The sequence below is a fragment of the Ranitomeya variabilis genome, chromosome 4, assembly GCF_051348905.1.
Source record: "Ranitomeya variabilis isolate aRanVar5 chromosome 4, aRanVar5.hap1, whole genome shotgun sequence".
Taxonomy (NCBI): domain Eukaryota; kingdom Metazoa; phylum Chordata; class Amphibia; order Anura; family Dendrobatidae; genus Ranitomeya; species Ranitomeya variabilis.
The window spans coordinates 166405543-166428400 of NC_135235.1; the positions used below are offsets into that span (position 1 = coordinate 166405543).

Here is a 22858-nt window from a genome sequence, read left to right on the forward strand (position 1 = left end):
ATACAAATATTTAGAAGAATATGGATCATCACCAATTGAAAGATAAGTAATTTATTACAAAACACATGCATAAAATATGATAATCTCCATAAAATATAATTTAGAAATATCAAAGAGAACTTACTGAACTGGCACGTGAAGTTTAGCTGGAGAAGAACTGCTGTTCTCCTGACTCGATTCTTGCCCATTGCTGAGGTTGGTGTTTTGGAATAAATTGCTTAGTCCAGCTACCTTTCCTTTCTGAATGGCTCTCAGAGATTGACGATGATATTCAGCCCTTGCTCTGCGAGCATTGTGTTTGCGATCTTCATCTGCTGCCTTTGACTTGCGCACTAAAAAAAAAATAAAGGAATAAAACTATCTAGCCGCCACTGTTAAAAGCATTGACAGTATTAGTGGTCCAATTTTGATCTTGGTCTGAGAGCCCCCTCTATTTTTTGTACTCCACTGCCTGTTATTGTAAGTAGTTTTAGGTAGAACACCACAGATGACGATGTAATTGTTTTGCAAAGCTTGACAACATAAAATAGTTTTCCAACGTTGATTTAAACTTCCAATTTATTTCTAGTAACAAATACACTGTCAAAGGAGGTGTGTGGAAGCAGACCACAGCTCTCTACCAGCCGAGTATGCATGGGTACAGGGTGGAAAGGAGAGATAACTGTCAACTGAATAATCATTTGGCCAACATTGACCTTGGGTGTTTGGGTACTCTAACACTGGGCCCAGTAGGTTTTGGTGTTTCATGACCTAGCCAAAGGGTAGACCACCATCACTATTTACTCACAACCATACCCTGTTATTATCATACCTTAAATTCCAATACATATTAGACCAAAGTCAGCCAAACCCACCAGTATCAGTAGGATTGGCCAAAAGTCTAACCTGTGTGTGGTAACCTCCCAATTTTTTTTTAATTCTCGTAGAGTATACAGGAGAGCTCGGCAGTGTATGAGGGTCTTTACAGCTTTGTGTAGGGACACTTTTGCAATTTTTCTTCAGATATTATGGATGTTTCCCTGCAATACAGTATTTTTTTTAAATGATAAATATTGCAGTTATGTATGTCGTGATTTTTGTTTAGCATTTTTTCTGTGCATATTTGTCACAAAAACTAAAGAATTTCCTAATACAAGCAAAGGGAATGGGCAGAATTTTCAACATGCCAATTCTTTCAACATTTTTGCTGCAGATGTCAGTCTTAACAATGAGTGGGAAAAACACATAATACTGATGTGTGAATAAAGCGTTGGGATACATTTATATACACCGACTGGGAGCAATAAACAACCCCTGATTGATAAACTTTTACCGATCGGTGGTCAATAAATGCTCTGTTTACACAGACAGACCTAAGTAAAGGATGCACACTGAGGAATCTGTAATAGATCAGTGCCCATAGACGGCCATTGTTCTCGGCAGTGCGACTACTGTTTACACAGGATGAGAAGGATGATCTATATACTACGTAAAATATCATTTCATGTCATGAATGAGCGTTTTGCATTCATCTGGTGAATTCCAGTCTGATTACACTTCAAGATAATTGTGAAACCAGCTTTTTAAAAAACAGTTTGCTACATCTCTCGCTTCAGAGGAGTTTTATCATTTAAGATCACCCAAATAACATTTTGAACACCAATTAGTAAAAACTTCTCCAGAGAGAAGAGTTGTCGTCATTTGTTCTTAATCCTCAGTGGCAGTGGAGGTTTAATGGTGAAGCTCCAGGCTATAATGTATTGTGAGAGATAGCAGAGCGCACAGGATGGTGCAACTTACAGCGTATATTGAGAGGAAAAACACAATAGACATTTCATTATCTGGCGATCTAGCGATTTTTCATTATTGCACTTTCAATTTTTTCCTCCTATTTCTTCACTAGCTATAACTTTTTTTTTTTCAATCAATGGAGCTGTATGAGGGCCTTTTCTTTTTGCATGCTGAGCTGTAGTTTTTATTGATTCCATTTTATGTTTTCTTTGCTTTTTATTGCATTTTTGAGGGAAGTGTTGCAATAAAAAAAAGATTATTCAACACTTAAAATACAGCTTAAATAATTTTATACTTTGATATTTCAAACTTTTATGGACAGAATTATAAGAAATATGTTTATTATAAAAAAATAAATCAACAGAAATAGGTAGTGATTTAAAATGTTATATATATTTACTAATTTATTTATTTTTAATCCCTTTCACCTCCGGGCGATTTCCTGTTTTTTTCTCTCCCCTTCTTCCCAAAGCCATAACTTTTTCATTTTTCCATCAACATGGCCATCTGATGGCTTAGTTTTTGCAGTACGAGATGTACTTTTGAATGACACCATTGATTTTACTACATAGTGTACTGGAAAATGGTAAAAAAAATTGCAAGTGCAGTGAAATTGCAAAAAAGTGACTAAAACTGACTAGCAATATGATTCTGCAGATACCAAAATTGTATAGGTTCTTCTTTATTTAAGTAGTAAAAAAAAATCCAAAATTTGTGTAAAGAAAAGTTTTCGCGTTTGTCACCATTTTCTGAGACCCGTAGCGTTTCCATTTTTCAGGATCTGGGGCTTTGTGATGGCTTATTTTTGTCCCCTGAATTGACATTTTAATTAATATCATTTTGTGGTAGATATGATGTTTTGATCGCCTCCTTTTGCATTTTATTGCAATGTTGCGGTAACAAAATAAACATAATTATAGAGTTTCGAATTTTTTCTAACCGGAATAATTTACTTTATATTTTGATAGATCGGACACTTCTGAACGAAGCGATACCAAATATGTGAGTTTTTTATTGTTTTATTTTTAATGGGCAAAAGTGGGGTGCTTTGAACTTTTCAATTTTTTAATTTTTTTAAATTTTTTAAAACTTTTATTTTTTATTTTTTACTTTACATAATAGTGCCTTTAATAGACTTGAAGCAGGGATCATAAAATCACCACTGTTATACTTAGCAAAGCATCATCCCTAATATGTATTGCATAGCAAAAATCACAAGGAGTTGGAATCCACAGAAGCATTGTGATGACAGGCACAGGGAGGGGTCTTCTGCAGGCCCCCAGCTGTCATGATAACCTATCGGCACCCCATGATCAAGTGACTGGGATGCCGATGGGGAAGGATTGTCACACACATCCTCACAGTGCGTTTTAAATACCGCTGTCAGTGATTGACATGTGTGCATCGACAATGATGCCTTAATGGTTGCCATGGCAACGATGATGTCATAAAGGTTGCTATGGCAAAGATTATGTCATAATGGTTGCCATGGCGACAAATATGTCATAATGGTTGCTGTGGTGATGATGATGTCATAATAGGTTGTAATAGTGACATTTATGCCATAATGGTTGCCATGGTGACAATCTATATATATAATTGTCTAAGGGTTTTTCCGTCTGTCTGTCTGTCTGTCTGTCTGTCTGTCCTGGAAATCCCGCCTCTCTGATTGGTCGAGGCCCCCCAGGCCTCGACCAATCAGAGACGGGCACAGCATGGCAACGATGATGTCATAATGGAAATCCTGCGTCTCTGATTGGTCGAGGCCGCCAGGCCTCGACCAATCAGCGACGGGCACAGTATCGACGTAGATGTCATAATGGTTGCCATGGCGATGATGATGTCATAAAGGTTGCCTCGACCAATCAGCGACGGGCACAGTCTGCCGCGAATTCTGGAATCATCATTGTCCATATACTACAGGGACATGCATATTCTAGAATACCCGATGCGTTAGAATCGGGCCACAATCTAGTCTATATATAATTGTCTAAGGGTTTTTCCATCTGTCTGTCTGTTTGTCTGTCTGTCCTGGAAATCCCGCGTCTCTGATTGGTCGAGGCCTAGCGGCCTCGACCAATCAGCGACAGGCACAGTATCGACGTAGATGTCATAATGGTTGCCATGGCGACGATGATGTCATAAAGGCTGCCTTGACCAATCAGCGACGGGCACAGTCTGCCGCGAATTCTGGAATCATCATTGTCCATATACTACGGGGACATGCATATTCTAGAATACCCGATGCATTAGAATCGGGCCACAATCTAGTGTAATATTAAGTTGCCATGGCGATGATGATGTCAGAATGGTTGCCATGGTGAAGATGTCATGATGGGTATATGGGCACGGGACTATGGGATGGAGAATGTGTGATGGGTATATGGGCATGAGACTATTGGATATAGGATATGTATGATCTGTATATGGGCACGGGACTATGGGATGGAGGATGTGTGATGGGTATATGGGCATGAGACTATGGGATGGAGGATGTCTATGATGGGTATATGGGCACGGGACTATGGAATGGAGGATGTGTATGATGGGTATATGGGCATGGGACTATGGGATGGAGGATATGTATGATGGGTATATGGGCAGGTATGGGACTATGTGATGGAGGATATGTATGATGGGTATACAGGCACGGGACTATAGAAAGGAGGATAATCATTGTAATTTGTTATAACTAACCACAGTTAGTTACTATGCCCGGGCAATGCCGGGCTCTTCAAATAGTATACAGTACAGAACAAAAGTTTGGACACACCTTGTCATTTAAAGATTTTTCTGTATTTTCATGACCATAAAAATTGTACATTCACACTGAAGGCATCAAAACTATGAATTAACACATGTGGAATTATATACTTAACAAAAAAGTGTGAAATTATGTCTTATATTCTAGGTTCTTCAAAGTAGTCCCCTTTTGCTTTGATGACTGCTTTGCATACTCTTGGCATTCTCTTGATGAGCTTCAAGAGGTAGTCACCGGAAATGGTCTTCCAACAATCTTGAAGAAGTTCCCAGAGATGCTTAGCACTTGTTGGCCCTTTTGCCTTCACTCTGCAGTCCATCTCACCCCAAACCATCTTGATTGGGCTGAGGTCTGGTGACTGTGGAGGCCAGGTCATCCCCATCACTCTCCTTCTTGGTCAAATAGCCCTTACATAGCCTGGAGGTGTGTTTGGGGTCATTGTCCTGTTGAGAAATAAATGATTGTTCAACTACACGCAAACCAGATGGAATAGCATGCCGCAGCAAGATGCTGTAATAGCCATGCTGGTTCAGTATGCCTTCAATTTTGAATAAATCCCCAACAGTCTCACCAGCAAAGCACCCCTACACCATCACACCTCCTCCTCCATGCTTCACGGTGGGAACCAGGCATGTAGAGTCCATCCGTTCACCTTTTCTGCATGACACAAAGACACGGTGGTTGGAACCAAAGATCTCAAATTTGGACTCATCAGACCAAAGCACAGATTTCCACTGGTCTAAAGTCCATTCCTTGTGTTCTTTAGCCCAAACAAGTCTCTTCTGCTTGTTGCCTGTCCTTAGCAGTGGTTTCCTAGCAGCTATTTTACTATGAAGGCCTGCTGCCCAAAGTCTCCTCTTAACAGTTGTTGTAGAGATGTGTCTGCTGCTAGAACTCTGTGTGGCATTGACCTGGTCTCTAATCTGAGCTGCTGTTAACCTGCAATTTCTGAGGCTGGTGACTCGGATAAACTTATCCTCAGAAGCAGAGGTGACTCTTGGTCTTCCTTTCCTGGGGCGGTCCTCATGTGAGCCAGTTTCTTTGTAGTGCTTGATGGTTTTTGCAACTGCACTTGGGGACACTTTCAAAGTTTTCCCAATTTTTCGGACTGACAGACCTTCATTTCTTAAAGTAATGATGGCCACTCATTTTTCTTTACTTAGCTGCTTTTTCTTGCCATAATACAAAGTCTAACAGTCTATTCAGTAGGACTATCAGCTATGTATCCACCAGACTTCTGCTCAACACAACAGATGGTCCCAACTCCATTTATAAGGCAAGAAATCCCACTTATTAAACATGACAGGGCACACCTATGAAGTGAAAACCATTTCCGGTGACTACCTCTTGAAACTCATCAAGAGAATGCCAAGAGTGTGCAAAGCAGTCATCAAAGCAAAAGGTGGCTACTTTGAAGAACCTAGAATATAAGACATATTTTCAGTTGTTTCACACTTTTTTGTTAAGTATATAATTCCACGTGTTAATTCACAGTTTTGATGCCTTCAGTGTGAATTTACAATTTTCATAGTCATGAAAATACAGAAAAATCTTTAAATGTCAAGGTGTGTCCAAACTTTTGGTCTGTACTGTATATATATATATATATATATATATATATATATATATATATATATATATATATATATATATTATATAGTTTTTCACATACCATAGAAGAGACGCAGGACAAAGGCACAGCTGTATGATTTCAGGTTGATGAAGCTGCAAACACACCAGGGATAATGGCTGCCACTTCCAAAGAAAAAGACTCTGTATGTCCATAGAAAAGAAAGTGGATTGGCACATACCGTCCCGTGCAACAAAATCCTTTATTGTGGCATCATCATACCAACATCAGGCAGATAAAACAGTGGAGCAAATACAGATGATGATCGTTTCACGCTTACATTGCGCTTCAACAGGTCATGACGGGACGGGACGGTATGTGCCAATCCGCTTTCTTTTCTATGGATATATATATAGTTTTTACTTCCCTTAGAGACATGAATGTGCAATTGTTGGATTGATTGTTCTATACACTTCAATGCATTGTGGTATTTAATGTAACTGATGTTTTCTTATGAAGTCCCCTAATTAGGCTGCCCTTAAGAAGAGGACTAAGATGGTAGTCACAGGTGTCTACAGCAGGCCCACGACCACCATGGTAATCCATCAGGCTCCCTGCGATCACATCATGGGGGAGGCATAATGGGAGTTGGCATGCATTGGTAAGAAGATCATCTAAATTTCATTGTCAGTGACTATCAGCAGAATGTAAAGTGTTTAAATACAGTGAGCAGAGCCAGATGGTGGCTATGAAATACCGCTGACATCTATTGAGTATGGAGCTGGCTCCCCTCTTAAGCTGCTCAATGTACCCTGCAAGCAACCTGACCAAAAATGTTTTGTCACAGGTTATTAAGGGGTTAAAGTATCTAAAAATTAAATATCCAGAATTGGAGATAAAGTGCTTTGTAGCAATGCTTTCAGGGCCATTATTCTGTGATTCTTGGATTCCATGGCTAAAGTGCCGGTCTTGTTGGTGAACCTGCTTCTTGGGGAGTGAGGTATGCGCAGTACACTACATGTAATAATATTGTTGTTTTGTTGTTCAGCTTTCACAATGCTAAACCATTGTCAGCAGCAGAAACTATCAAGTACATTCCTAGCAATGTAATATTTGCAATAACATACTGAAAGTTTGTGAAAAATATAAATAAAAATAAATTTAAAAAATGTTTTTTAAAGTCCTAAAAAATGTAGTAGAGTGTAGATGAAAAAAAAACTCCACTGGACGCTCCTGTAAAGGATAAATATTTTTTCAAGTCCTTAAAAAGTTCAGTAGAGTGTAAAGGAAAAACAAAGAGACACTGGGTCCTGTTATAAAAGATGCTGGCCCTTAAGTAGATATATAAGGCTACGCATTTCAGCACTGAACAGGCGCCTTCACCAGGCTCCTACTTACGTTGTTCTTGCCACTCTTGCTCGTCATTTTCATTACGTTGGCTTTGCAGTTGCGCTCTCTTTAGACTCAGGTAGAGCTCTTTCGCCCGTAGTTCTTCTCTCTGGCGAATTTGTTCCTCACCCCTTCTCCGTTCTTCATCTTCCCGTTTCTAATCAATGATAAAAATCCACAAGAGTTCTATATTCTTGTAGTTCTTGAACATCACTTATGTAGCTGTAATACTTTTATCCACAATTTATTTATAAACACATAAAAAATTGAAGCAAAAACGCAACGTGTGAACATAGCCTATCTGCTACAGGTACAAAGACTGAGAAAATAGCTTTTAATTCATATGCAAATGAGGAGGCATTCACTTGCTCTTCCCCCACTACTGATTGACCCTGCTTGCTTTACAAGGAGCACTCTCTGAATGCTGCTGGCACCTGTGCGGTCACACGCGTTCTCCTCCAAGTCTGCGTCTTCTGCCGCCGCTCGCTGTATATCAGTGTAGTGACTGAGCAGCATCAAAAGAAAAATGACAGCGAACGCGTGTGGCCACCCACATGCCAGCAGCATTCACACTGTGCTCACTCTGAGAAGCAAGCCCTGTCAATCACAAAGGGAAAAAGGGTCTCAATATGCAAATGAAGAGGCTAAAGGGTCCACCAAACTTCAGCTATGCCAAGGGAGAGTCAAAGCTTCCACATTTCCATATAAATTAAAAGTTATTTTCAAGAACACTGCACCAGTAACAGGTACAGTGCTAGCATGGCAAAGTCTCCTACAACACTGTATACAGCCTACTTAAAATACATTTTAGGAGTTACAGCTTGCCTTTAAATTATTCTTCTGCTTACAAAGTAAATACTGTATATTTTTCTCCAAAATATCATAATCACCTGATTCCACCCCAAACTATTTTTAGATTCGTGTTTACATTGTTCGAACCAATCTGTCTCTCGGGCAATCAGCCTAAGTGAATAGTAGAAGTAGATGTGTAGTCCAGGAATAGTATCCAGTGGTACAGGATACTGATCAATGGGCAGACAATGAAGCTGAATATTCCAAAAACAGCAGTCTCAGATGACTCAGCCATAGGAAACAAGGACACAGGTTCATATCAAGGGGTTCCACATCTGTGAGTTGGAGAACTGGAATAGAATACAGATCCTAGGTGGAATATAGAGGTACAATCCAGAACTTATGGTGTACATGCCCAGGCAAGCTCAGAGTCCAAGCAAAGACTAAGCTGATGGCTTGTGCAGAACAGCAAAACGCAACATTAGTGATTGAACCTCAGTGGAGAATGTAGATGATCTAAAAATCTCACCAACCAAATTTAAGGTTAACTTATTGTAACATCTATTTTTTTTACTGACTGACATGTTGCCATTATAATCCACAGATATTATCATCATCATTGTCACACTCTAAATCACCTATCAGTTTGTCTAAAGATTTGGGAGGAACTGGAGCACCCGGATGAAACTCACACAAAGTACATACAAACTCCTTGCAAATTTTGTTGCTGGAATTTGAACCTAGGACCCCAGTACTGCAAAGCTACAGTTGTAACCACTGGACCACCATGCTGCACTTTTTGTTGCAACCTATAATAATACTTGTTTTAGAGGTGTGAATACCACAAGAACAGCAAAAGGGAGTTACATTGACATACTTGGAGAGGGACAGTGGTCCGATTTTGTTTGAAACTGGTTGTCAACAATCTGTAAAAAACTTTTCTCTGAAGAGGAACTTCATCGTGAGCAAAAAGGCAATGTGAAAACACACCAAGGATGGTAACTAAGATAAATACATTTCTAGAAGGTGAAGCCAAAAAAGGGGTGATACAGGAGAGGAGCCCTCCACTCACCAAAACTCCCAACTCACAAATAGATATTATATATATATATATATATATATATATATATATATATATATATATATATATATATATATATACTAGACTGTGGCCCGATTCTAATGCATCGGGTATTCTAGAATATGCATGTCCCCGTAGTATATGGACAATGATGATTCCAGAATTCGCGGCAAACTGTGCCCATCGCTGATTGGTCGAGGCAACCTTTTTGACACCATCGTCGCCATGGCAACCATTATAACATCTACGGCGATACTGTGCCCGTCGCTGATTGGTCGAGGCGAATTTGCGGCAGACTGTGCCCGTCGCTGATTGGTCGAGGCAACCTTTATGACATCATCGTTGCCATGCTGTGCCCGTCGCTGATTGGTCGAGGCCTGGCGGCCTCAACCAATCAGAGACACGGGATTTCCAGGACAGACAGACAGACAGACAGAAAAACCCTTAGACAATTATATATATAGATATTATAGATATATATAATAGGCTACTAGACTACAAATTAACTAGACTACAAATTGTTCATATAAAATAAGCAAAATATACAATCAACTATTAGGTCAATAAGACACACAAAAATAGGATAAAAACTGTAGTGTTTCAGTTAATTCCAGAAGTACTATAGTCCAGAGTGATACTGACATTGGCTCAGATGAAACTAGAGGTACTATAGACAACAATGTCACTGACAGTGGCTGGGTTCACACTGCGTTAGTGTGATCCATTAAACGGACTACGTTACACCACGGCATAATGCGGTGTAACGTAGTCCGTTAACGCCGCCATTACTTCCTATGGCAGACGCATCGCTAGCACACGCCCACAATGGGCGTGCGCTAGGCGATGTGCCCTCATTGAGTGATGGACCCGAGACGCGGGCTGCAGCGTTTCCGGGTCCGTCACTGCTAGTGCAGATGGAGCTAGCAGATACTCCATCTGCGCTAGCGCTGTGCCAAAGTCAGCACTTGCGTTAGCGCAGTCCATTAGCATATGCGCTAAACGGACTGCATTAATGCAATGTGAACCTAGCCTAATACTTACCTGTCTAGCCGGCGCGCTCCCAATGCTCCTTCCCGCTCTTCTTCCTCTGGCTTCTCTGGCACTCGTCCATTCTGCGGTCCGCGCATGCGCAGACGCGCTCCTTTTGCAGCTATGGCTTCTTGGAGGTCATGACCCGGTGGCTCCACCCCCAATATGGCGGCGCCCATCGGGTACTTCTTTCCAGCATCTGTCCAGGTAAGACGCCTTTGCGTCTATTGCGTTCACTGGCTCCTTGCTGGCATCTCTTTATGTTCTTTGGCTCCAGTCTCTGCTTCTCTCGCTTTGACTCAGTCTTGACTCATCTCTGTTTGCCATCCCTGTCAGTCCTGTGTTCCTGCCGTGCCTACCAGTCCTGTGTTCCTGCCATACCTGCCAGTCCTGTGTTCCTGCTGTGCCTACCAGTCCTGTGTTCCTGCCGTGCCTACCAGTCCTGTGTTCCTGGTGTGCATACCAGTCCTGTGTTCCTGCCGTGCCTACTAGTCCTGTGTTCCTGCTGTGCCTACCAGTCCTGTGTTCCTGCCGTACCTGCCAGTTCTGTGTTCCTGCCATCCCTGCCAGTCCTGTGTTCCTGCCGTCCCTGCCAGTCCTGTGTTCCTGCCGTATCTACCAGTCCTGCATTCCTGCCGTTTCTGCCTGTCCTGTGTTTCCAGCTGTCCCTGCCAATCCTGCGTGCCTGCCTATCCTGTGTTCCTGACATATCTTCCAGTCCTGTGTTCCTGTCGGTCCCTGCCAAACGTGTCTTTTTGCCATACCGGTCAGTACTCTGTACTTGCAGTCTCTGCCCATCCTGTGTCTCCGCTGTTCGGGTCACCTCGGTGGCTCGGTCTCTCTCCTGTCAGCTGTCCTTCTTTTGGGTCAGCCCATAGTTGTCCCTTTGGCTCCGGCAGTTGCGGCTTCACCCTCCTTGGGCCTGTCCCAAACACTCCCTGTACAGGGGGTGGTGCTATCTGGTCCACTCATCCTCGGGGCTCTGAAGCCGCGACCCAGAGGGTCCACTACTCGAGTTGTTATACTTGGTGACAAAAAAAATCACTTTCTGATGCTGCTACGTTGTAGCATAAACCAAGAGTCATGACTCTGTCCCAGGACCAGGGGCTCCTTCCCTGTGCCTAACGCTAGCGGGTGCCCTAGTTCACCTGTTGCCTGGGTTATTTCTGCTGGTGAATATGCTGGGGCCACGTACCTTGCCTATCCTCCTCAATCAGCCCTCAGTCTGCATGCTTCCCCCACCAAGGGAAGAGGGGAGTAGTAGTGTACCATAATACACCAACCAGACTAACAAGGTAATATGAACAGGGGTAACGAAAAATACCAAACACACAAATATACACACATAAACAAGAGAGGGTATGCACCAAGGAGTGGAGGATTAGGTAAAACCAAAGTAGGAGAAGAAAGGCAGTTATCACACACTGAAAACCTAGCAAAAGTCACAGATAAATCCACCAAACACCTTTCTCCAATAACCACCAGCAACAATCTTGAGCCATGAAGCAAAAGCTAGCTCTGACAATGAGTGCTAGCTAGGACTCGGTTTATATAGGAGATGGAAGTGGATACCAGTGCACAGCTGACAACCTTAGCTTCAGCAGCTCTCAACAGAGCAGATGAACCTCTGCACTGCCCAGAAAATTTATGCCTTTAATATGATGGTTAAGTGCTTCTAATTCATGCAGGAGTAGGAGAAATCAGATGATTTGGTCTTCTGGCTCCTCTCTGCCACGGTAAATCTGTGGCATCAAGTGAATAGTGTCAAATTGTGACTGCCAGGGCACTGCAACCGTGACAAGCAAGTCGCAAAAAATCCAGTTGGTTTTGAATTCTTGAGACGTACTCGTGACAGTACCTTACAATTTGCATTAGAAAGCCATTCACCTGCATTACGCTACCATGAAGCAGCTACACAGTGTGATTTTTGGCCCGTGTCCTGGCCAAATTTGCCCTGACATAGATTGTTTTTGGGGTTTTTTTGCAAAAGTGGGAGTGCTTTCATTTTACAGAACACAATTTAAGAATACAAGGAAAATATTCACTTTTCAGTCAATGACAATAAAGTAGCCTCACATGATGTATGATATTGATGAGTTCATCTATACTTTCTGTACGTGATACAACTCAGTCCTCAGCAGAAAACCGTGAGTCATTTATTATACAGGCTAAAATGTTATTAATGTCTCATCTGTTTCCTTCTTACAGTATATTAACAGGTTTTTATTTGCATCTGTTCATTTCATCCTCCTCCTGTCTGCAGATTTAACAAACCTCCAAATCTAGAAAATGAAGCTAGGAGTTAGAGCTCTCCTGGTTTTTATGGTAACGGTTTAAAATAATGGAAGGCACATTAATGAATAGGTAAATTATAACGGGGTTCTGGGGAAAGTGCTATTTTAGCAGCACATTAGTTCAACATGATTAACATAGTTATAATGAACACTAAATGAGATTCTAATGATGTGAAGGAGTAAGGAGTCACTGAGAAAGAAAAGGAGAGGGCGGCTTGGCAGCTTTATGAGAATAGTTCATATGAGCAGAAGAACGCAGACTGCATTGTCGGAGTAATAAAAGGACAGAGATAACGTGACCTGTAATATTGCGCTAGCAAGTGCTTAAACCCTGAAATTACAGAAAGGTCCCTGTGAGAGCACAGCATTTCATTTACAGGTTTAACTCCTATACTGCTCACTATGAACAGTTTGCATCACTTCTAGACAGAAAAGACACTTCAAACTGTAATTTTTCAACAGTTTTGAGTGTTGACCGGGCTTAATGTTATGTTTCAGAAAATGTAAAAATACAATTATTGCAAAGACCATGGCAAAACAAGGTAAAACAGGGCTCTCTGTAAAGGTCGAGGAGTCATATGGTATTTTTGGTTTTGGGGGACGCTAGCTGCATGATGAAGAAGACAAAACAAGATCAAATGCAGTCATACACAATAACACAGAAGTGGCATTCAAGCAGGGCTTCTCCTGCCATGATAAATATTATACAAATAAATTAAATATAGATAATGAATAAAAAGAAGAAATAATAATGAATTAAAATAAATACAAAGCTTTTATGTCCAGGCAAAAATACAAATCAACCTTTGCTTGGCAGGCCATCAGCAAAACATTAGTCTCCCTTACTATACAGGTGAACTACTAGCAAAGAACAAAAAAATGAAACTATTGAAGGACTGCAAATCTTTCAAAACTCATAATTTAATCAATCTATATCGAATTTGATTGATTGCTGAGGGAAAACCAGGCAAAGAAGAGAATGACAGGTCCACAATCCAAACCAAACTATAGCTTCTGCTATGAGTGCCGCAGGGTGGACAGCGCTCATAGCAAGTGAGTCATTCTGCTACAAACAGACGATCTGATCATCACCTGTATGTAGCAGAGCCGATCGGGTTATGGCAGATTCTAGTCTCCCATGGAGACTATTGAAGCATGCCAAGAGTAAAAAAAAAGTTTTAAAAAATATGAAAAAATAAAAAAATATAAAGGTTCAAATCACCCCTCTTTTGCCACATTCAAAATAAAGCAATAAAAAAAAATTAAACATACACATATTTGGCGTTGCCACCTACAGAATAGCCCGATCAATAAAAAAAGTTAACCTGATCGCTAAACGGCATAGCGAGAAAAAAGTCTAAACATCAGAAATACCTTTTTGGTCGCCGCGACATTGCATTAAACGGTCAATCAAAAGATCGCATCTGCACCAAAATGACATAATTAAAAACGTCAGCTTGGAGCGCAAAAAATAAGCCCTCACCCAACCCCAAATCACGAAAAATGGAGACGCTACAGGTATCGTAAAATGACGCATTTTTTTAACAAAATTTGGAATTTTCTTTCACCGCTTAGTTAAAAAAGAACCTATGCATGTTTGGTGTCTATGAACTTGTGATGAACTGGAGAATAATAAAGGCAGGTCAGATTTAGCATTTAGTGAACATAATAAAAAAGAAAGACAGCAAAAACAAAAAGCAACTGTGGGATTGCATATTTTTTGCAATTTCTCCGCATTTAGAATTTTTTTTCCCATTTTTTAGTACATGATATGTTAAAACCAATGATGTTGTTCAAATGTACAACTCATCACACAAAAAACAAGCCCTCACATGGCCATATTGATGGAAAAATAAAAAGGTTATGGCTCTGGGAAAAAGGGGAGCAAAAAATGAAAACTCAAAATACAAAATACCTCCGGGGGTTAAGGGGTTAATCCCACCCAGGTGTATTACAGCTGGTAGGAAAAATTGTGTCTTATCCACAGAGGTGATGAGGACACCCAGCTTGCAAACCTCCCCACAACCCTGGCTACCTACTTTTCCTGGCAGTTGTTTACCATGTGTTCGGGAGGGACACATGACTGCAAAATGGCCCTTTTTACCACAATTGAAAACATTCACTCTTTACGCCGGACAACAGACAGTTTACCAGAGTGAGGTGTCACACCCACCTGCATGGGTTCATCAGTAGACCCAGTACTGACCTCCCTTGACCCTGGATCTCCCTCAGAGGGAGAGGGAGAGGGTAAAGAGGGCAATCAACCCGGATCGCCAGAGACATGGCTGTTTCAAGGGAGACTGGAATCTGGGGTAAGCATCCCTCATGCTTTCTTTAAGTCCCTCACAGAACTGGCTATGGAGTTTGGGGTCATTCCACTGAGTATCTGTGGCCCACCACCAAAACTCAGAGCAATACCCCTCCGCCGACCGGTCTTCTTGCTGAAGTTGGTGCATTGTGGACTCTGCCAAGAAGACGCGATCGGGGTCATCATATATAAGGCCCAGTGCCAGAAAAAAATCCCTTGACCATCTGTAGCAACTGGGAGTGAGACAGGAGAGAAACTGTGCATATTTGAGGGTCCCCCTGAAGGTGCGAGATTACATTGCACATTGCTCCTCTGAACATGAGGAAATAGAGCATAGCCTGAAGTACAGTTTGCAGGACTATCTGAACACAGCAAACTTGTCACGCCTCTCAGAGAACCTGTGAGACAAAGCAATCTTGGGATCCACTGTGGTTAGCCTGGGAGACGAGATTCACACAACAGATGTATTAGGGTGCTGAAAACTGCTGTGTGCAAATCTGCCACCTCCAGAGTGAGCTGCTGCAGTTGCCCTGTCAGAGCAGTGATTGGATCCATAATGGATCAGAAAATGGTTGCGGTCAGAGCTAATGTCACGATACAGCTGTCAGGTGACTTGGGACCAGGGGCTCCTTCCCGGTCCCTAACACTAGGGAGCGCCCTAGCTCGCCCTATTCCCTGGGATACTTCCAAAGATGAAGATGCCGGGGCCTCCACCCTTGCCTTATCTCCTAAGTCAACCCTCCATCTGTTCTCTTCCCCCACCCAGGGAAGAGGGGCATCACCGTGCACCGCAGGACACCAACCCAACAAACAAGGCAACACAAACAAGGGAAAACTCTAGACATACAAAATATTCACTCACATATAACAGAGGAATGCACCGGGACGTGGAGGTAGGGGAATAAACCAAAAAAGAGAAGGATAGGGAATAACCACACTTTCAAACCAAGCAACAGTCACAGACAACTCCTCCAACTCTCCTTCTCATATGAACACCTCTCCCTCCATTAGCCATGCAGCAAATGCTAGCTCTGACAAGGATTTGCCATATAGCCAAGATTATAAAGGGGAAAGGAGTGGCTAACTGAGCTCAACTGTGAGCACAGGGATTTCCAACATAGCTGATTAACCCCTGTTATGCCAGAAGGAATAAACACCATTAAAATGAAGGAGAAGAGCTTCATGTCAGCGCCAGAGCAGGAAAAATCAGATGCTACAGGTGGAGAGGGGAAGGATGGAGGTGGTGGGCGAGAGGGCAATGATGGAGGAGGTTGGGAATTCAATGATGGAGGTGATAGAGGAGAAGAATGAATGGATTGGGGGAGGGCAATGATGGAAGTGAGGGAGAAGGCAATGACAGAGGTGGTGTTAGAGAGGGTAATGATGAAGGTGGTGGGGGAGAGGTGTTGTGAACTCTGTGTTCAGGCTCCCTCTTGTGGTCACTGGTGGTATGGTGTGACTTTTGCTTTGGGCTCCCCCTGGTGGCTTTGCCTGTTATCCTGCTGGTCTCTGGCTATCAGCTGGTTCGTTATCCTCTGGGAGGTTCCTATATAGCTCTGTTTTACTTCCACTTGTTGCCGGCTGTCGATGTAATCAGTGCTACTCAGATTCCTTCTGACTACCTTGCTCCCAGTCCATCCAGGATAAGCTAAGTTTTGTTTGCTCATTTTGATCAGCAGTGTTTATCATGTTTTCTGTTCCAGCTTGCTAAAATGTAATTCCCTCGCTTGCTGGTTGCTCTAGTGGGCTGAGTTTCTCCCCACACACCGTTAGTTGGTGTGTGGGTTCTTGAAATCTCAGGATGGATATTTTGTAAGGGTTTTTTATTGATCGCATAGACCCCTGCTTTATTTTCTGCTTTCTAGTACTAGTGGGCCTCTTTTGCTGAATCTGATTTCATCCCTATGTATGTGCCTTCTTCTTACTTCACCGTTAATATTTGTTGGGGGCTTCTATATCTTTGGGGATTATTTCTCTGGAGGCAAGCGAGGTCTTTCTTTCTCTTTAGGGGTAGCTAGTTCCTCAGGCTGGCTCGAGACGTATAGGAATTTTTTAGGCACGTTCACCGGCTACCTCTAGTTGTTTTGGATAGGTTCAGATTTGCGATCAGTCCAGTTACCATCTCCCTAGAGCTCGTCCTTAGTTTAATCACTTGCTGATCTATTTGTGATCCTCAGCCACTAGGGATCATAACAGAGAGGGCAATGATGGTGGTGGTAGGGGAGAACAATGATTGGGGTGGTGTTGGAGAGGGCAATGATAGAGGTGGTAGAGAGGGCAATGATGGGAGTGATAGGGGAGAATAATAGTTGTGGTTGTGGAGAGTGCAATGATGGGAGTGGTAGGGGAGAGGGCAATGATGGGAGTGTTAGTGGAGAAGGCAATGGTGGAGGTGGTGAAAGGAAAATGATAGGGTGGTGGAGGAGAACAATGATTGGGGTGGTGGAGAGGGCAATAATGGAGGTGGTAGACAGGGCAATGATGGAGGTGATGGAGAGGACAATGATGAGGAGGGGGAGTGGACAATGATGAGATGCGGGGGGAAGGACAATGAGGGATGTGGGGGATTGGGATGGGAGTCAGGGGCATTTATAATGAACTTATAAACAGGGGAGGAGAAGAACATTAGATATGGCTGTAAAATAAATTGGGTGGTGGAGGAGAGTGCTAAACCCTTGAGAGTGTCCTCCTACATCTCACAATTAATTGCAATACTATCGGGTACCGTATATACTCGTCTATAAACCGAGTATTTCAGCACTTTTTTGTGCTGAAAACGCCCCCCTCAGCTTATACACTAGTCATTGTCCCAGAAAGACGGTAGGGGAGGCGGATCGGCGGAGCAGCGGGTCACAGAGGCAGGAGCCGGCTGCTGTGGCTGTAACTGTGCCCATTGCTAAAGAGAAATGAATATTCACTGCGCTGGCAGTGAGTATTCATTTCTCTTATAGTGCACACAGTTAGAGCCACAGCCACTGGCTTCCAGCACGCATCCTACTTACCTCCATGTGCGCCCTTGGTGCATCTTGTTCATTTCGGTGATAGCAGCTCCTCTGACCAAGCGATCACGTGGCCCCACTGATTAAGGTAATGAAGATTCACGCTTCTTCACTCCCATAAGCATGGAGTGAATATTCATTAGTAGTTTTGAGCATTCCGATACCGCAAGTATCGGGTATCGGCCGATACTTGCGGTATCGGAATTCCGATACCGAGATCTGATACTTTTGTGGTATCGGGAATCGGTATCGGATCCATATTACTGTGTAAAATAAAGAATTAAAATAAAAAATATTGATATACTCACCTCTCCGGAGGCCCCTGGACATCACCGCTGGTAACCGGCAGCCTTCTTTGCTTAAAATGAGCGCGTTTAGGGCCTTCCATGACGTCACGGCTTCTGATTGGTCGCGTGCCGCTCATGTGACCGCCACGCAACCAATCACAAGCCGTGACGTCATTCTCAGGCCCTAAACTCCTCATTCTAGGAATTTAGGACCTGAGAATGACGTCGCGGCTTGTGATTTGTCGCGTGGGGTCACCTGAGCGGCACACGACCAATCAGAAGCCGTGACGTCATGGAAGGCCCTAAGCGCGCTCATTTTAAGCAAAGAAGGCTGCCGGTTACCAGCTGTGATGTCCAGGGGCCTCCGGAGAGGTGAGTATATCAATATTTTTTATTTTAATTCTTTATTTTACACAGTAATATGGATCCCAGGGCCTGAAGGAGAGTTTCCTCTCCTTCAGACCCTGGGAACCATCAGGATACCTTCCGATACTTGGTGTCCCATTGACTTGTATTGGTATCGGGTATCAGTATCGGCGATATCCGATACTTTTCGGGTATCGGACGATACTATCCGATACCGATACTTTCAAGTATCGGACGGTATCACTCAACACTATTCATTAGCTTAATGAGCAGGGCCAAGTGATCGCTCGGCAGGAAGATCTGCTGGCGCCTGAACGAGATGCAGCAAGGGCACACAGGGAGGTAAGTAGAATGTGTTTTTTTTTCAAGAACCATGCATACAAAGATAGGGGATAATGAACCATGCATACAAGGATAGGGGACAAGGAGCCATGCATACAGGGATGGGGAGCCATTCATACAAGAACAAGGACGAGGGAGCAATACATACAAGGACAGGGATGGGGAGCCATGCATACAAGAACAGGGACAGGAGAGCCATGCATACAAGGATGGGATGGGGAGCCATTTTTACCAGGATAGGGATGAGGGGGACAATGCATACCCGGCTTATGTATACAACGTATGTCACCTTGTTATTTTTAGGACTGCGACGATCATCGTGACAAGATGGGTGGGGGCTGGAAGCTGTCGACATGAAAGTCTGAGCAGATGGAGAAGAAACAGTAGAACACAGTTCTAATAATATGTAAATATTATTCTGTATCAGTTCTGTGAGACTTGGAGTAATAACGTTAGGCCAGGGTCACACTTGCGAGTGCAATGCGAGAAACTCGCGTGAGTCTCTTGCCTCAATACGTGGCACTGCCGCTGGCACTCAGGAGCAGAGCATTCAAATGCATAGAAATACATGCAGCCACACGTTCTGATCCCGAGTGTCGGCAGCAATGCCGGGTATTGAGGCAAGAGACTCACACTAGTTTCTCACATTGCACTCACAAGTGTGACCCCGGGCTTATCTGTAAAATCCCTTATTTTACATTCTTACATTTGTGTGAAATGTCTATGTGCTTCCAGATTTTGTTTTATCAAATGGCACACAGACTCATAGAGTTTTAAAAGTCCACTCACACACCCATGAAAATCACAGATCTGAGAATGAGATCAGTGAGGGTCAGAGAATGACCTCTTCTGATCCGATTTTGAGGATCAGACTAGAACATGCTCAACGCATCTGTAAAAGTGGACAGCACACTAACATTGCACATGGATACAGGAATATAGCCTTATTACATATAGCACAGTCCCTTAGTATATAGTGTACTCAATTATTATGTATAGCGCCATCCTTAGTTACACAGTTTCCTCTTTTATTATGTATAACACCGTCACATAGTCCCTTATTACATACCATTCTGTCTAGTTATATATAATGCCATCCCTTATTATGTAGCAGCCTCTGCTGTTATGTACAACACTGTCTTTTACACAGTGTATTCTTTTTATTTTTGTTATTCTCAGGCCCTTACGTAGTCAACTTTCTTGATAGAATATAAAATGACTGCTGATTGAGCAGCCGGCAGCGTCGCACTGGAGCACCTTGGGCCCACTAGAGAAAATCATTCTCGGGGCCCACTATGTAGCTACATAGAAATAATTACAAGACAGCCAATTGTGCAGTAAAACACGCTAAAATAAGAGTATAATATAAGGTAGTACACATCTTAATTATGTAGCAGGGGTTGGGGTAGCCCCCTCATAGAAAATAAAGTAGCCCCCTCATAGAATATAATGTAGCTCTCTCAAAGAATATACAGTAGCCCCCTTCATAGAACATAATGCAGCCCCCCTCATAGGGTATAATGCAGCACCCCACAAAATATAATGAAACCCCCCATAAAGTATATTGCAGCCCCCCATAGAATATAATGTAGCACCCTCAGGGTATACACTGTGTACAGAATTATTAGGCAAGTTGTATTTTAGAGGGTTATTTTTATTATTGATCAACAACTATGTTCTCAATCAATCCAAAAGACTCATAGATATCTGTTTGTGCAGGTAACTATTACTGTGCAGAATTATTAGGCAACTTAATAAAAAAACAAATATATTCCCATCTCACTTGTTTATTTTCACCAGGTAAACCAATATAACTGCACAAAATTTAGAAATAAACATTTCTGACATGCAAAAACAAAACCCCCCAAAATTAGTGACCAATACAACTACCTTTCTTTATGATGACACTCAACAGCCTTCCATCCATAGATTCTGTCACTTGATTGATCTGTTTGTGATCAACATTGCATGCAGCAGCCACCACAGCCTCCCAGACACTGTTCTGAGAGGTGTACAGTTTTCCCTCCCTGTAGATCTCACATTTTATGAGGGACCATAGGTTCTCTCTGGGGTTCAGATCAGGTGAACAAGGGGGCCATGTCATTATTTTTTCTTCTTTGGGTCCTTTATTGGCCAGTCACGCTATGTAGTAGTTGGAGGCATGTGATGGAGCATTGTCCTGCATGAAAATCATGTTTTTCTTGAACGATACCGACTTCTTCCTGTACCACTGTTAGAAGAAGTTGGCTTACAGAAACTGGCAGTAGGTCTGGGAGATGAGCTTCACACCATCCTCAACCTGAAAAGGTCCCACAAGTTCATCTTTGATGATACCAGCCCATACCAGTACCACACTCCACCTTGCTGACGTCTGTATTGGAGTGGAGCTCTCTGCCCTTTACTGATCCTGCCTCTGGCCCATCCATCTGGCCCATCAAGAGTCACTCTCATTTCATCAGTCCATAAAACCTTTGAAAAGTCAGTCTTAAGATATTTCTTGGCCCAGTCTTGAAGTTTTATCTTGCTCAAAGGTGGTTGTTTTTCAGCCTTCCTTACCTTGGCCATGTCCCTGAGTATCGCACACCTTGTGCTTTTTGTTACCAGTAACGTTGCAGCTCTGAAATATGGCAAAACTGGTGGCAAATGGCATCTTGGCAGCTTCACGCTTGATTTTCCTGAATTCATGGGCAGTTATTTTGTGCCTTTTTTGCCCAACACGCTTCTTGGGACCCTGTGGCTATTTGCCATGAAACGCCTGATTGTTCGGTGATCACACCTCAAAAGTTTGGCAATTTCAAGACTGCTGCATCCCTCTGCAAGACATCTCACAATTTTGGACTTTTCAGAGCCCATCAAATCTCTCTTCTGACCCATTTTGCCAAAGGAAAGGAAGTTGCCTAATAATTAAGCACACCTTATATAGGGTTTTGATGTCATTAGACAACACCCCTCCTTATTACAGAGATGCACATCACCTGATTTACTTAATTGATAGTTGGCTCTCAAGCCTGAACAGCTTGGAGCAGGACAACATGTATAAAAAATATCATGTGATCAAAATGCAACTTGACTAATAATTCTGCACACAGTGTAATGCAGCCCACCTCATATAGTATAATGCAGCCCCAACACAGAATATAATGTAGCCACCTCAGAGTATAATGCAACTCCCTCATAAGGTATAATGCAGCCCTCCAAAGGGCATAATGCTGCCCCCTCATATAGTATGATGTAGCCTCCCCCGAGAATATAATGTAGTCCCAAGAGAATAACATAGCCTCCGCACAGAATATAATGCAGCCCCCCCACAGAATATAATGTAGCCCCCTCATAAAGTATAATGCAGCCCCCCTCATATGGTGTAATGCTGCTCCCCTCATAGGGTATAATGCAGCCCCCCTCCACCCCCATCATTGCCTTCTCACCCACCACCCCTATCATTGCCCTTTCCACCACCTCCCTCATTGCTTTCTCCCCCACAACCCCCATCATTGCCCATTCCGCCACCTCAATTTTGCCTCCTCCCCCACAGCCACCATTTTCCTTTCCACCACTACCATCATTGTCCTTTCCACTACAACCATCATTGCTTTCTACCCCACCACCATGTCATTGCCCATTTTAACACCTCCATCATTGCCTCCTCCCAGAACCATCATTGCCTTGTCCCCACTACCCCATCGTCCTTTCCACCACCAACAACAATGCATTCTCCCCCACCACCCTATGACTGCTCTCTCCATCACCCACATCATTGCCAGTCTCCAATAAACACATCTCCAATACACACAGCACTGCACTACTCAGTCACACACACACACACAAACACACACACAAAGCACCGCACCACATACATACGCACGCATGCAG

The 22858-nt window shown here is 42.9% G+C and overlaps 1 protein-coding gene across 1 annotated transcript in view; it reads right to left on the reverse strand.

Annotated features, from left to right (window-relative positions):
* Positions 1 to 22858, reverse strand: part of SH2D4B (SH2 domain containing 4B) — a 567882-nt gene that overhangs the window by 210483 nt on the left and 334541 nt on the right. The window contains exons 4-5 of the mRNA XM_077259355.1: positions 7500 to 7647; positions 125 to 332 (exon numbers count right to left, since the gene is read on the reverse strand). Of these exons, the coding sequence (XP_077115470.1) occupies positions 125 to 332; positions 7500 to 7647 (356 nt within the window). The remainder of the gene's footprint in view (positions 1 to 124; positions 333 to 7499; positions 7648 to 22858) is intronic.